General features: G+C 37.3%; 1 protein-coding gene across 1 annotated transcript; it reads left to right on the top strand.

Moving 5' to 3' along the window:
• Positions 1–4,256: 4,256 nt before the first annotated feature.
• Positions 4,257–5,386, top strand: LOC132609871 (dehydration-responsive element-binding protein 1D-like). Its single transcript, XM_060324056.1, has one exon. The coding sequence runs from the start codon at positions 4,395–4,397 to the stop codon at positions 5,148–5,150; it is 756 nt and encodes a 251-aa protein (XP_060180039.1). The 5' UTR covers positions 4,257–4,394; the 3' UTR covers positions 5,151–5,386.
• Positions 5,387–14,574: the final 9,188 nt, after the last annotated feature.

Here is a 14,574-nt window from a genome sequence, read left to right as displayed (position 1 = left end):
ATCATCATCTTCTTCATTGTTTTTTTTTTTAATCACCATTAAACCACCATCTCCCTCACCCCCAAACCACCCTTGGTGAGTTTTTTTGGTCTGAGGCGTTCTGATCAAGAAGACTTAAGAGAAGTTGCTTTTGAGGTCCATTTCTTTCTTTATCTCAGTTTTGATGAATATTTGGCAAGTCAATTCCTCAAATGGTCACTGAACATTTAAAAAAGTCCCACTAAGATAATTGTTGAATTTTTTTGGACGATAAGATCGTCAAACTAAATCAATTCATTTTTAAATATAAAACACCCTAACCCATATACAATTATAAAATTCATTATTTAGGCATAATTTTTAGATACTCCGAAATTCTTGTTCAAATTAATATGTTTCATATTTTATTAATAAAATATAATTAATATTTAAAGCTATAAGAATAAAATGATATAATCATTAGTATGCTATAAGGTATTCCTTGTCATGTCAATTTCTTTTGAAAAAATTTGATATTTCTCTATTGCTCAATATCTTAAGTTAAAAAATTTACTGAATCAAAGTGTTTAGACATAACTGAATCGCATTAGACGTTATATAAATTCATGATGCGTGTAATTATTATTTTTGGTTCATATGTGTGTGTGTGTGCAAGAATTAGAATAAGCTTACTTTATTGGTAGAATATTTGGATAAGTTTTCTCATAAAAAAAATCGTGTTGGATAACTACTTTGTAAAAATGAAAACATTTTTATAATTAGTTGTATATATGATTTCTAAAAATATATAATGTTTATATTATTGTAATTCATCATTTATAAAAACTTAAATAAAATCAAAATATTACAATTTCATCTCCAATAAAATAAAAATAGTAGATATTTTTTTTTTATAATTGAAAATTTTATATGTCAGAGAAAATGATTTACAACCAATTAAAAAATCTATAGTTCCATGCTCGTTGTATCACCATTCAACTGTATCCTTTTATTGTTTACCTAGATATAATTTTGCAATATTCTGAAATTTTTCTTCAAATTAATATTTTATTTAGAAAATAAATTAGAAATATTCAAATGAATTTTATAATTTAAAAATGAGTTAAGAGGTCTTATGTCCAAAAGTGGATTGCTTTATCTTTTTGGAAACATGAGCATAGTTTGATGGCCTTATTGTCCAAAAAAAAATTAAAAGTTACTTTAGTGGGACTTAACTATAAGTTCAATGACCATTTGAGGAATTGACTCATATCTGGATCAATTTGTCGGGTCATGATAATTGAATTGAATGCCGTCATATACCATGATTAAAATGTCTTGAATCATCTCACCATTGCTTATGAGCCCGTTTGGATTGACTTATATGTTGCCTATAAGCTGTTTTTAGCTTTTTTGATTGTTTGACTGACCAGCTTAAAGTCATTTTGTGCATAAAATAAGCCCAAAAAAATAATTGGGCCCTTTTGGCTTAGCTTATCTAAAGCAGCTTATAAGTTGAAAACAGCTTATGAGCCAAAAAAAAAAATATAAGTTAGCCTACTCTAATTTTTTATTTATTTATAAGCTGTTTATTTTATGCCCATCCAAACAGGCTCCATGTTCCATGTCCCTAAGATTACAGTGATTAGCTCATGTTACTTTGCTTAATCAATTATTAATTGGGCCATAGAGTTTTCTAAAATTGGCTTTAAGTAATTGCACTGTTTTTAGTTTGATACTCTTGAGGCATTAGAGTCATATATAGGTCCAAGTTGGTAAGCAAATTAATAGGCCGGTTTAATTGTTTGTTTGCTTTTACTCACTTTCAAATTTTATGTATTCATTTTTCGGGTGGGATGTCTCGAAAGAAAATTTAATGTAAAAAATAGTGGCCGTTCGTGGAGAAGACCCTGGGATGTCGGGGCTAGCTTAGAAGGTTAGCATAAGATAGTATAGGTTTATTTTCTCGCATTTTTTTTAATTTCGAGTTGTAATAATTTAGACTTTATTTTTGAGCTTTTCTCGTGTGTGTGTTTGTTTTATGTGAGTTTACTTGATTGAGTTTCTATTTAAGTCGATACGCGAGTTAATTAAAATGACCGTGCTAAAACCACGGGATTCGAAGGATGCCTCACACCTTCCCCTCGGAAAACCGAATTCCTTAACCGGGATCTCTGTCGCTGATCAGTTTTTAGAGTCAAACTTGTTTTGAAAGGGATATTGATTTTACGATGACTTGGCACACCAAAACTCAATGCCAGGTGGCGACTCTTTTTCTCTAAATAAAATCCCTTTTTGAAACACAAAATTCGTTACTTTCGATTTGAAAACCCTTTTGAACTTAACAAATAATTTACAACAACAATAACATACCCAGTGAAATCCCACAATGTGGGGTCTGGAGAGGGTAAAGTCTACGCAGATCTTAGTTTGTTTGAGTTGTGTGCATCCTTAATCTAAAAATTTTAACTTGGCTTAAGTGACTAAAATGCCCCCAAACTCGGCACGAATTGCAACTTTAGTCCCCAAACTATTGCTGCACTTCAAGACACCCCCAAACTTGGTAAAATGGGTTTCAATTCATCCCCGAGCTGCCACATGGCGCAATAAGTGTAGTCACACGCCAACAGGCGCGTGACAGGTGCCACGTCAGTTTTTTTTTTTAAAAAGAAAAATCAATTTTGGAAAATTCATTAAAAAGTGAGTATATTTTTTTTAAATCAGATTTTTTTTAAATGTTGAAAACTAAGAAACCCGTTATTTTTTTTAAAAAATCTGGTAAATTGATTTTTTTAATAAAAAACTTGGACTTTTTAAAAATCTGGAAAACTAAATAAACCCATTTTTCTAAAAAAGAATCTGAAAATTTGAATTCTTCATTAAAAACCTGGAATTTTTTAAAATCCGGGATACTGATTTTTTTAAGAATAAAGTGAAGAACTGATATTTTTTTTCTAGATTTAAAAACTTATATAATTTTTCGGGATTATTTAAAAAATGGATTTTCCGGGATTATTCTGAAAAACTACATTTTTTACAGATATTTAAATTAAAACTATAGGTTTTTAGTTTTTTTTTTTTTAAAATAAATAATTCATTTTTCCATATTTTTTATTTTAAAAAAATCAGTTTTACATTTTTTTCAAATAAACTTGTGAAGGAATTACCAAAGTTATATCGGACCCGACATACTTATGCCAAGTCTTCCCATAAGGCATAAGTATGCCGGGTCCAGCATAACTTTGGTAATTCCTTAACAAGTGTATGCCGGTAGGGGCATAGCGAATTTAAACTCTGCCTTGCGATTTTTTTTTTTTAAATTTTAACTGTGTGGGGGTTCGACCCTGAAATCCATAAAATTTCGCCGAAGGGTAAAATTTAAAGATTTCAAATATGAGGACCTAAATTTAAAGACCACCCCAAAAGAAAGGCAATTCTGCTAATTGCTCCAAAATATAATGAATGCTTAGCCCAGTGACCTCAATATAGGTTTGCCACTGATTTTCACCAACTCCACATTTGGGTAGTTGTTTTTGTTGGGATGATGTGGAAAGTGGTGTAATTGAAATCATATATGTGTGTTTTATTTCTTTGTGAAAAATTGGCTCTTTAACTATTACTATCCGTTTAAACTTTTAGTTAAAATGATTACACAATTTAACTTAATACAAAAGCAGACACAAGTTCGACGTAAAATTCTCTCTCCCGTACTATGAAAAACACTTCATGTGCCTGAAGAAAAAAAAAATTAAACAAACAAATATTAATTAATTAAAAATATGAGATAATGTCCCATGGACAAATTTCTCACTTAGGAGTTAGGAACACCCAGAAACTGGCTAAAAGTGTGTAGCACCCGTGTGCAGCAACTTCAATATATCTCATCAAAGTCAGACAAAATTTCTGGCCCCTTGACCCAAACTGAAAAAGAAAAGAAAAACACAAGAAAAAACATACTCCACTTTGAAAAGAATAAAAACATCGTATCTTAAGCTGTTCCAGCTCTTTACTTCAACCACGTGCTGCGAAACCCCCACAATCCCCAGTGTCTTTCTCCATTTCTCTATTCACAAACAAACAAATATGTGTTTATATATATAGTATATAATATAATAATAATAATAGCAGACCCCACAAAGAATAAGAAAACTGAAAACTCACCAGTTCATTTGACCTTTAGCAGACAAACAAATTGCGTGTTCGCGTCAATGTCGTAGCCATGCGCTCCTCCTTTTTCTTCTTACTTAATTCATAATCCATTTGTATCTAAATCTATAAAAGCCACTTTCAAACTTTCACCAAATTCTTAAAAGCCTAAACGTAACCAATACAACAACTTACTCTTAGTCCTTGCACTTTGCTCACTACAAATATCGAATATTATCGACTATTACAAAAGTAACGACTATCGCAAGAAAATCAGTAGTTTCTTGGTGATGAACAATAACTCAATTTCGTGCTCTTCAGATTCCAACGTGGCTAATGTGGAGAGAGATCACTTGCAAGAAACATCATCATCATCAGGTCAAGATGAAGGAGCATTCCTATTAGCTTCAAGCCGACCCAAGAAACGTGCAGGAAGGAAGAAGTTCAAGGAAACTCGTCACCCGATTTATAGGGGAGTGAGGAGAAGGAACAATAACAAGTGGGTTTGCGAGGTACGTGAGCCTAGTCAACAAAAAAGAATATGGCTAGGAACATACCCTACTCCAGAAATGGCAGCTCGAGCTCATGATGTTGCCGCATTAGCACTTAGAGGTAATCTAGCCACTTTGAATTTCGCTGACTCTCGTTGGCGGTTGCCAGTGATAGTATCAAAGGACCCCAAAGACTTACGCCAGGCGGCAGTTAAAGCTGCACAAGCTTTTTCTCAAGATCCTGAACTAGTTGAAGTCGACTATATGAATGAGAAAGTTAATTCCAGTACTGAAGAAGTAAAGTACCAAGAGGTTGTTGTTGGCGGGGCTAATGGACGTAGTAGTGATTTTGTGGCTAAGGAATTGAATATAGATATGGAGAACATTTTATGTTGTAATTGGGGTGAAAATAATGAGATGTTGGAGATGGAAGGATGGCGAGAAAAGATGTCGGAGGGGCTTTTGTTTTCTCCAACTCCGCGTTTAGGCAGTTGTTTCAGTTGGGATGATGTGGAAAGTGAAGTTGAAGTGTCATTGTGGAGTTATAGTTTTTGATACTAATATAGGAATAATTGGATTTTGATTCACTAGCTAGTTAGTTACAAGCTAGGAGTAGCATCTTTATATTTTTATATGAAAAAAAAAAAGTTAAAGGGAAAAAAGAAGGGGGAAATACTCAACAAGATTGATGTTAAAGTGTCCACAATAAAACTATTTTTTTATTGCAAATAGATTCATGTTATTATTTTTAAAACCATTCAATAAGGACATACCTCCTCGAATTTCTTTTGTTCTTTTCGACGCATTTCAAATTCATTTGTATTGTAGTACATGCATCCAGCATAAGCATCTTTGGTACACCTTCATGGTGATCCTTCAGCCTACACATAATAATGCATGTATGAAATTTCCCAATTCTTATTTTATTTCTTCACCACAGTATTGTTTACCCCGAATTTGGGAAACCAATTGAATTTGTACGCGGGTATGGAATATGTGCTTGGGTCTTGATGTATATTTGATAGTGTAAAATAAGTGTGTGAATATGTAGTAAGAAAACGGCTAATAATGATAATTTGCTTAATATTTGATAGAATAAACACAATATAAATGGAAACAAATGGCCTTGGCCGAATCAGATACTGAGAGAGCGATTGTATATATGAAAAAGGCTCATAAATACCCCTAACCTATTGAAAAAGGCTCATAAATACCCTCCTTCCACCTTTTGGTCTAAAAATACCCTTCCATTCACCTTTTAGGTCTAAAAATACCCTTAAGGTTTGTTTTTGGCTCAAATATACCCCTCAAACTAACAAGTTCAAATTAACTCTTTTAAAAAGCCAAATGGCATTTTGTAATTGGTCAATAATAAAATTCCGTAATTTAAAAAAAAATCCAGATTTAAAAAAAAATGCCAATAATAAATTTTCAGTAATTTAAAATTCCAGATTTAAAAAACAATTGCCAATAATAAAATTCCGTAATTTACATATTTTTTAAAAAACAAATTGTGTGGAAACTTAAAAATTAAAAATTAAAAATTAAAAATTTTTAACGAATTAAAAATTAAAAAATTAAAAAATATGAACGAAATTGTTTTTTTTTTTTAATTTCGTGAATTAATCAACGAAATATGTTTTTTTTTCCATTTCGTGAATAAAAAAACGAAATAGGAAATTATAATTTTTTTTTTGCATTTCGTGTATTAAAAAACGAAATAGGAAAAAAAAATATTTTCGTTTTTATATGAACAAAATTAATTTTTTTTATCCTATTTCGTTTTTTAATACACGAAATGCAAAAAAAAATTATAATTTCCTATTTCGTTTTTTTATTCACGAAATGCAAAAACAAAAAACATATTTCGTTGATTAATTCACGAAATGCAAAAAAAATCAGTTTTGTTCATATTTTTTAATTTTTAAATCCGTTTTTAAATTAAATAATATATGTGTCCAATCACAAAATGCCATTTGGCTTTTTAAAAGAGTTAACTTTAACTTTGTTAGTTTAAGGGGTATATTTGAGCCAAAAACAAACCTTAAGGGTACTTTTAGACCAAAAGGTGGAAATAGGGTATTTATGAGCCTTTTTCAATAGGTTAAGGATATTTATGAGCCTTTTCCGATTCTTTTATTATGAATGTTCTTGGTAAGTAAAGGAGTCAACCCTTACAAAGGAGGGGGAGGTCCTCTATTTATAGTGTAACCTCCATGGGTTTCATACAATGTGAACTAATAAAATAATAGTAATAAGGACAGCTCTCCACGGATTTGGTGGGATTAGACTGACGGCGCCATCTGACACACGCATGGTGGGTAGTTGACCATGACACGACGCTACTGGCGCGTGGCTCGCTTGCAACGGCCACACGGTCCAACGGCTACTCGGACCAATAGCTATACGGACCAATGGCCACGAATGCTCGGGTCACCGGGCTTGGCCGTTTCAATCACGCAGAAGGCAGACCAGTCGGTGCCCTCGCTTAGCTCCGGCCCAAGCGTTACCCCAGTCAAGGGCGAATAGTATCCGGCACATTCTCATTCCTTCCTCCGGTTCCTTGTTCCACCGGTTTTCCTCGTATTCGGTTTTTACCGTATACAGATAGCCCCACACTTCCCGGATCTCCGATCTATCGGAGTAACGGGGAGTGGATAACCTTTGAAAATCAGTGGCTCTTTCAGCTCATCGTTATCTTCTTATTTTGGCGGGAACGGTTACGTAACGCCTCCCCTTTTATCGGCCACGTGTCCCTCCCCGGGTGGTCTGCTTCTGCCAACCGTCCTTTGCACGTCGTTTTGAGCCTCTTCGCATTAATGATGGGGGCATGTGGCGCCGTCTGATTGGTCGTCCTCAGTGACCGTTCCTCTTCCATGCCTATATAAGGCCTTTTACCCCTTCACTTTACCATTTTCACGTTTTGCTTTTCTTCAACTCCAACCCCATTTCTGCGTTTTTTCCACTTGCACCCACTACTAAAAAAACAGCGTTTGGTGACGGACGTATTCCGTCACTAATCAGCATATATCTGTTGCTAAACATGTGTTGCGACGGATTAGCGACGGAATGTCGTCTGTTGCGATTTTGCGCGTTGCTAACCTATTAGCGACGGAAAAATGAAATCCGTAGAAAACTTAGCGACAGAGTAGCGACGTATGAGATCCGTTCCATATTATAACAACGGATTATTTTGTTGCTATTGTTATGAATTCCGTGACTAATTTCATATTTCATTTCGTCGTTTTAGTAAATTAGCGATGAAAACCATTGTTGCTAATCCGTCGCAAAATATTTGAATTATTTGTGCCTGCATTTAGCGACAATCTGTAGCCTACTGTTTTCCCTCTAGCAACGACCAAAATCCGTCATAAATCTGTCACAAATATTTTTCTTCCGATTTTTTTTTAAATACACCTGTTGAAACATACTAAATACAAAGTAATAAATACCCTTAAAAATAACTGACATTCACATAAAATAATATTTATAAAAAAGATTCAAAATAGATAGCGGAATCCTAATCGCTAAGTCCAAAACACTGACAACACCAAGCTATCAACTACCAAAAGAACCCACACATCCATCAAATATTGTTAGTGCATAATTTTGTTCTTTCCAACAAAAAGCAAATAACATAAAAAACTAATGCATGGGTGAAGGACTGCGATCATTATAAGAAACTAAAGGATCAACATCATCAACGTTAGCAATAGTAGTGAGACTGTGATTTTTCCCGTAATACTTCTTGATATCTTTCCTGTAATAAGTAGTGAAATTAAAACATCAAGAATACTAATCATTCAATTTCTACCAAATAAAAAGAGAAATGAATTCCAAAGATAAGGGAGCAGATATTTATCCATTTTTCGTTGGAATTGAAGTCTCACGATGACCAACGAAAAAGAGTTTCATACAACTTGGATTTAAATGATCATATACACTGTCTCATAGTCAAGTAACACAACATGAAAACAAAGACAATTAGAGTTCCTAAACAACAAATGTAATATCATGTTCAAAATAAGAAAAATATTTAAAGTAAGCATCCGAGTATCAACATGAGGCAGCTCTTTCCAACAACCTTAGACTAGTAGTTTTTGACCTTTGAACTTGCTCAAGTATAACAATTTTATCTCCAGCCCAACATCAACTATTCTGCACTGTATTGCAGTTTCAGTATTTTTGCACTGCATTTTTTGCACAGCTTTTTCAGCATTTCTGCACAATTTTTCAGCATTTCTGCACAGCGTTTCAGCATTTCTGCACAATGTTTCAGCGTTTCAGCATTTCTGCACTGCGTTTCAGCATTTCTGCACGATTTTCTAAACTACGTTTCAGTATTTTTTTAGTGTTGTGCTTCAGCAGTGATTTTTTTCTGCACTGCGTATTTGTATTTTTGCACTGCATTTTTCGCATTTCTGCATAGGTTTTTCAGCATTTCTCTACTAAGTTTCAGCATTTTAGTACAGTATTTTTAGCATTTTTGCACTGCATTTCAGAAATGCTGAAACGTAGTGCAGAAATGCTGAAAACGCAGTGCAAAAATGCTGAAAAACTGTGCAGAAATGCTGAAACGTTGTGCAGAAATGCTGAAACGCAGTGTAGAAATGCTGAAAAACTATGCAGAAATGCTGAAACGCAGTGCAGAGATGCTGAAAAACTGTGCAGAAATGCTGAAACGCATTGCAGAAATGCTGAAACGTTGTGCAGAAATCCTGAAAACGCAGTGTAGAAATGCTGAAAAACTAGCATTTTTGCACTGCATTTCATTAGCATTAGCAGTACAAAAATGCTAAAAATACTGTACTAAAAGCACACCAATAACAACATAGAACATCAACAGCAATGCAGCTTTATATCCCATTTGTAACAAAAGCATACATATATCTGAGCATACATATATCTGAGCAGTAACAAAAAGCATACATATATACCATTTGTAAAAATATAAAGCAGATTAAAGGAAACATATGAAAATATATATATAAATATACCTGGAGATGGCTTGCCACATTCGCTCTTGTAACTCCTTCAACATTCATCGGGTCAAAATATTCTTACGGACATTAGAAACAGGACGAAAAAATTAGTCCATTAATATGGAAGTATCCATATAATAAAAGATACACAAAGACTAACCACAGTGATGCTAAATAAAATCACCTCCAATGCATAAATATGACTGCAATTTGCGGATACCATTTATGCGGATGACTGCAATTTGAAATCGATTACAGTAGAAAAATCATAGTACAACAGTAGATGATATACTTTTTTTATGTTTTAATATGTACAAACAAAAAGGTTCCTATATACTTTCATGCAGTAAACAAGAAATGAGATACAATTCTTATGTAAGGTCTGTAAAATCAACTTTTCTAGCAGCAGTGGAACTGCTGAATTGCCTTAAGAAATTACAAATACCAAAAGAAGCTTCAGTTTCCATATTCCAAGGGAGCAAATAATACTCCACACCACCTGTCCAACAAGAAAGTGCTAGAATCATTAATTATCGGTTGGCTGCTATAGTCTTGCAACTACAACTTCATAGTGTTACAAATCACCAAATAGCAAAGGGCATATTATACTCCGCAAGTAGAATCAGTAAAGCACAGAAACATAAACTTGGCATGATGTCAATCTATGCCTGCACACATAGCTACAATAAAAAAAAAGCAAGAACTGCCGAAACGCCCCAAATAGACTCAGCAGAAATCATTCTCACCGTTTTGTCAATAATAATTGAATTTTGACATGAGTAATCGTCTTATCTCAAGTAATCGTACTAGTTCTCCACAATACAGCATGAACATTTTAATAACAAAATGACGGAAGGAGATCTAGGAACTACGCAGATCTTGCAGTCTCAATAAATGTCATTTAAAAAAAGTATATCATCTTCTGTGTTTTAACAAAATGCAGTCATTTCAGTGCAAGAACAACACCAAACTTACTCAAGTTTCAGCCAACATAACACAGCAACAGAATGATCAGAAAGGCATCATTGAAACACTCAGAGCAGCAGCAAAAGGCAACGCAGCCAGAAGTTCTGTCTTCATATCATTAATACAACTGAATGACCTCTAAATGGGAGAACAAGCTGAAATAACTTAGTGAAACAGAAAATATCATTCACCTTTTAGTTAAAAAAAATGACAAACTGAAACTGAAACAAAAAAAATTGAGTAAGAAACCCAGTTCACTAACACTGATTTCAAATCACAGAATATAAAGAATGTTGAGTTCTTCAAGCTTTTTCTCGACATGCAACAAATTAAAACAAACTTTAACCACCAAATAATATTATCCTACAAGATTTAGCACAAACAAAGGTCGAATTTCCATTTTCATCAGATTTTGGCCGAAATAGAGATTCCCAACACTTAACCTTCAAATAAATTATAAACCCAACAGTTTTCAAGACACCCAACTTTGATTTTAGCCAAAAAAAAAAACTTAAAGACACTCTGTCCTTTAGATAATAAGCAAGAAAACACATATATCTTAATTTCGTTTTAGATTTAATGTCAGAAAACACAAAGAAGGAGATAAAGAATAAAGAAACTGCCCATAAAACATAGAAAAATCAAAACATACCTTTCCTTTAGATAAAAGTTACAGTAGAAGAAGAGAAAAACACAATAGAAACCCTAGATTCACATTATTTTGATCTATGTTGTGCTCTCTCTCTCTCTCTCTATGTTAGCAATTTCCCACACACTCTCTCTCTATCTGTGTTGGCTATTGTGTTTGAACTGAAATGAAATAATGTGTGCCCTAGCTAGGAGATATCTTTTTTTTACATTTAATGACAGACTAAAATCCGTCGCTGAATAATATATTGATTTCTTTTAATAATTAATATTGCGACAAATTTTTCCGTTGCTGCAAATATATATTTTTTTCGAGAAAAATTAAAGGCCTAGCGACGGATTTTTCGTTGCTGAATCCGTCGCTAATGAAAAATAAAATTTGTCGCGCCTCTTCTGTTGCTAAATCTGTAGTGAAATTTAAGGCGCCAAAAATTCGCGCTAATTATTAGTGACGAAACTCAGTTTTCGTTACTAATCCGTCACTATATAATGAGATAAAATTTTAGTTGTTTTTCTCGCGACAAAATGAGAAATTCGTAGCTAATCCGTCGTTTATTAGCGACAGAATATGGTCTGTCGCTAATATTCCGTCACTAAACGCTGATTTTTTAGTAGTGACCACACACAATTAACTCCACATTTGATCTGCTTATTGATTCATTGCTTCATACTACGTGCAAAAGAACCAGCGTTGTCACCATTTCTGTCAAATATTCTTGCTCGAGTGTTGCTGCTTCATACTTTGCCACTCCTCGGGCCACCAGTTCCTTCGTTCTTCTTAAATTCCCCTCTCGAATCCTCTTTCTTTCATATTTCCAGGATGTCTGAAACCACTTCCCATGATGCTCCACTGGAGTTATCCCCGGGGGCCGAGCCCGCATCTCCGGCTAAATTCAAGCCACGGCTTCGGATATCATACCGACCAAATTCAACTTTAACAAAGACCTCGAGGTTGAAAAGCCTTCCTCCGTTTCAGACAGGGGATTCGACGTGAGGCGATACCTCTCATCTGTTACCGAGGAGAAGCCCGATATAGTCCGGGCCGATTGTGGGTGGGACACTCGTCCAGTTCGAGTTTTCGCCCCCGGACCAGATGAATTTGTTACTGACCATCGTGAAGGGTTTCTGTATGTTTACACATATCCTTTCACTCTCAAGCTCGACCCTCCGGTGGATCCGGTCATTCTCGACATGTGCCAAATTTACGGCGTTACGTTGGCTCAGATCGGCCCAATTGTTTGGAGGGTCGTAGCGTGTCTCCGGTTGTTGGCCAAAAACGCCGGGAAGGAGTTCACACTGGCCCACCTGATACGCCTATACTCCCCGAGGCTATTCCGGGGCGGCGTAATGAAACTGGCCACGCACAGCCGGAATCCATTTTTCTCCAAAATGGATGAAGATAGAGACCGGAGATGGTTGGATCGATACGTCCGGGTGAAGACCGAGGACATTATTCCAGCCGATCATATGCCTTTCCCGCAGAAGTGGAATAACAAGCGTAAGTCCGAAACCTCGAATAATTGCTTTAGCATGCTTCGTCGAATTTTGATTCCGCTTTCTCACTGTTTCTTCCTTACTTCTATCAGCCAACGGGTACGTTCCTCCGGTCATTCGGAATCTGAGTGACTGGGTCACTGTACACCTCAACCAGTATCCTTATGAAAACCGGACATGGGCCCACCTGTCACGTGGTCGATGGGTCGCCCAGAATCACGGTAGTCTTCTACTTCTATTCTACCGCATCCTTCTCTATTCGTCCTTCGATCTTTGCTAACATTTTATCTTTTTAGGTTTGCCTAAGGGCTCGGTAGCCCCTAGATCGGAGTCGGGGACTGCTCCCCCAGCGCTGGTGTCCGAGTTCGACACGGCGGGTTCTTCCCGTGTCCTCGCCGACGCCGCAAAAAGAAAACGGCCCTCCGAAAAGGGGGCAGACGCCGAAAAAGAAGAAAGCAAGAAGCGTTGCCCGGTCCTCAAGGGAATTGCCGGAGCCCGATATCATTGTTAGGAGGGTCGGCTCGGTCCCCTCCGTGGCTCAAATACCGGAGGAGGCGGTCTCCGTTCCACCCCTTCCTTCCATCGGCGAAGGTCTGTTGGTTCCTGCTCCTCGTTCAGGTGCGGAAGAAATACTTTCTCCAGCTCCTCTTCGGTTGATTGACTTTGTCGACATTTTAGGGGAAACTTTTTCGGAAGATGCTCCCCTGCAAAGGAAAAGGAGGTCCGAGGAAGCGGATGCTGCTGAAGCCGATCAAAGAACCGTCCCGGTATCGGAGGGCGAATCCCTCACAGACGCTCGGCCGTCTCCCGAGCATGAGCCCGCTACAACTGCGGAGCCCCTGGCCTTTGCTGAAAATATTAGGGCTGCTCCAAGTTCATCTACCCCGGCTCCGCGGGTGGACGATTTTGATGATATGTTTTCGAGCACTCCCCCTGCTACCGGCGAAGCTGCGGGCTTTGGTTATCTCCCTATTCCTCGGGCCACGAGGCCGGCAACCAGGGCCTCCGAATCTGGTGCCAGGGATGGCATGGTGAATATCTTCCCGGCCCCGAGCGTGGAGCCAAGGAGAAACAGATCGGCCGTAATCACCGTCCCCGAGGACTGCAGCTTTCTATCGCGTCCGGTGGGTGTAGCGAGCTATTTGCGACCCCTCGTCTCTGATTCGGACAGGCGCAAAATGACTGGGGTCACCTGGCAGTGCCTTATTAACGAGGGCATGTATGCGGGTAACCGGGTAAGATTCTTAGCCATCCTTGTATAGTTTATCTGAGGATTTTATCTTTGTTTTGCCTAAGTCTCTGACTTGTTTTACCTGCAGAGTGTGGTGTTGGTTAACGAAGCCTTCATCCGTGCCCAACACGAGATGGACGATCTTCGAGGCCAACTGGATGCCCAGGGCCGAGAAACGGAGAAATACCAGCATCTTCTTCGGGAGAAGGAGGAAGAGTTGAACCGGGCGGCCGTACTGGCCAACCTCCGTCCCGAGCTCGATGCGGTAAGGACGAAAACCGCCGTTTGAAGAGTGAACTGGCCACCATGACCGATTATAACCGGAGCCTTGAGGCTGACAAGATCGGCCTTAGCTGGGATAAAGCTCAGTTTTCCTTGAGGCTAGATGAGCTTGAGACCACGGTTTCCCGCCTCCGGGAGGAACTGGACTGGTGAAGGCTGATGCTGCGGGCTTGGCCGAGAGGAACCGGCTGCTCGGGTCCGAGACCGCTCTGTTCAACGAGCGCGGGAGGGTGCTCGAGGAGAAAGCCGAGGAGCGGTCTCGAATATATGAAGGCCTAAGAACTGAGCTCAAGGAGGCGGTTATTGCCAATGACGGCCTTAAGGCCGAGCTAGAGGCGGCCACCCGTAGAATAAGTGTCCTTGAGGAGAACCGGGC

Source organism: Lycium barbarum, chromosome 9 (genome assembly GCF_019175385.1).
Source record: "Lycium barbarum isolate Lr01 chromosome 9, ASM1917538v2, whole genome shotgun sequence".
NCBI lineage: Eukaryota > Viridiplantae > Streptophyta > Magnoliopsida > Solanales > Solanaceae > Lycium > Lycium barbarum.
The sequence above is the reverse complement of the archived record's forward strand: the minus strand, read 5'-3'. Positions and strand labels throughout refer to the sequence as shown.

What these genes read in the sequence shown, in the direction of transcription:
- LOC132609871 (XM_060324056.1), top strand. Translation starts at nt 4,395, where the DNA reads ATGAACAATAACTCAATTTCGTGCTCTTCAGATTCCAACGTGGCTAAT.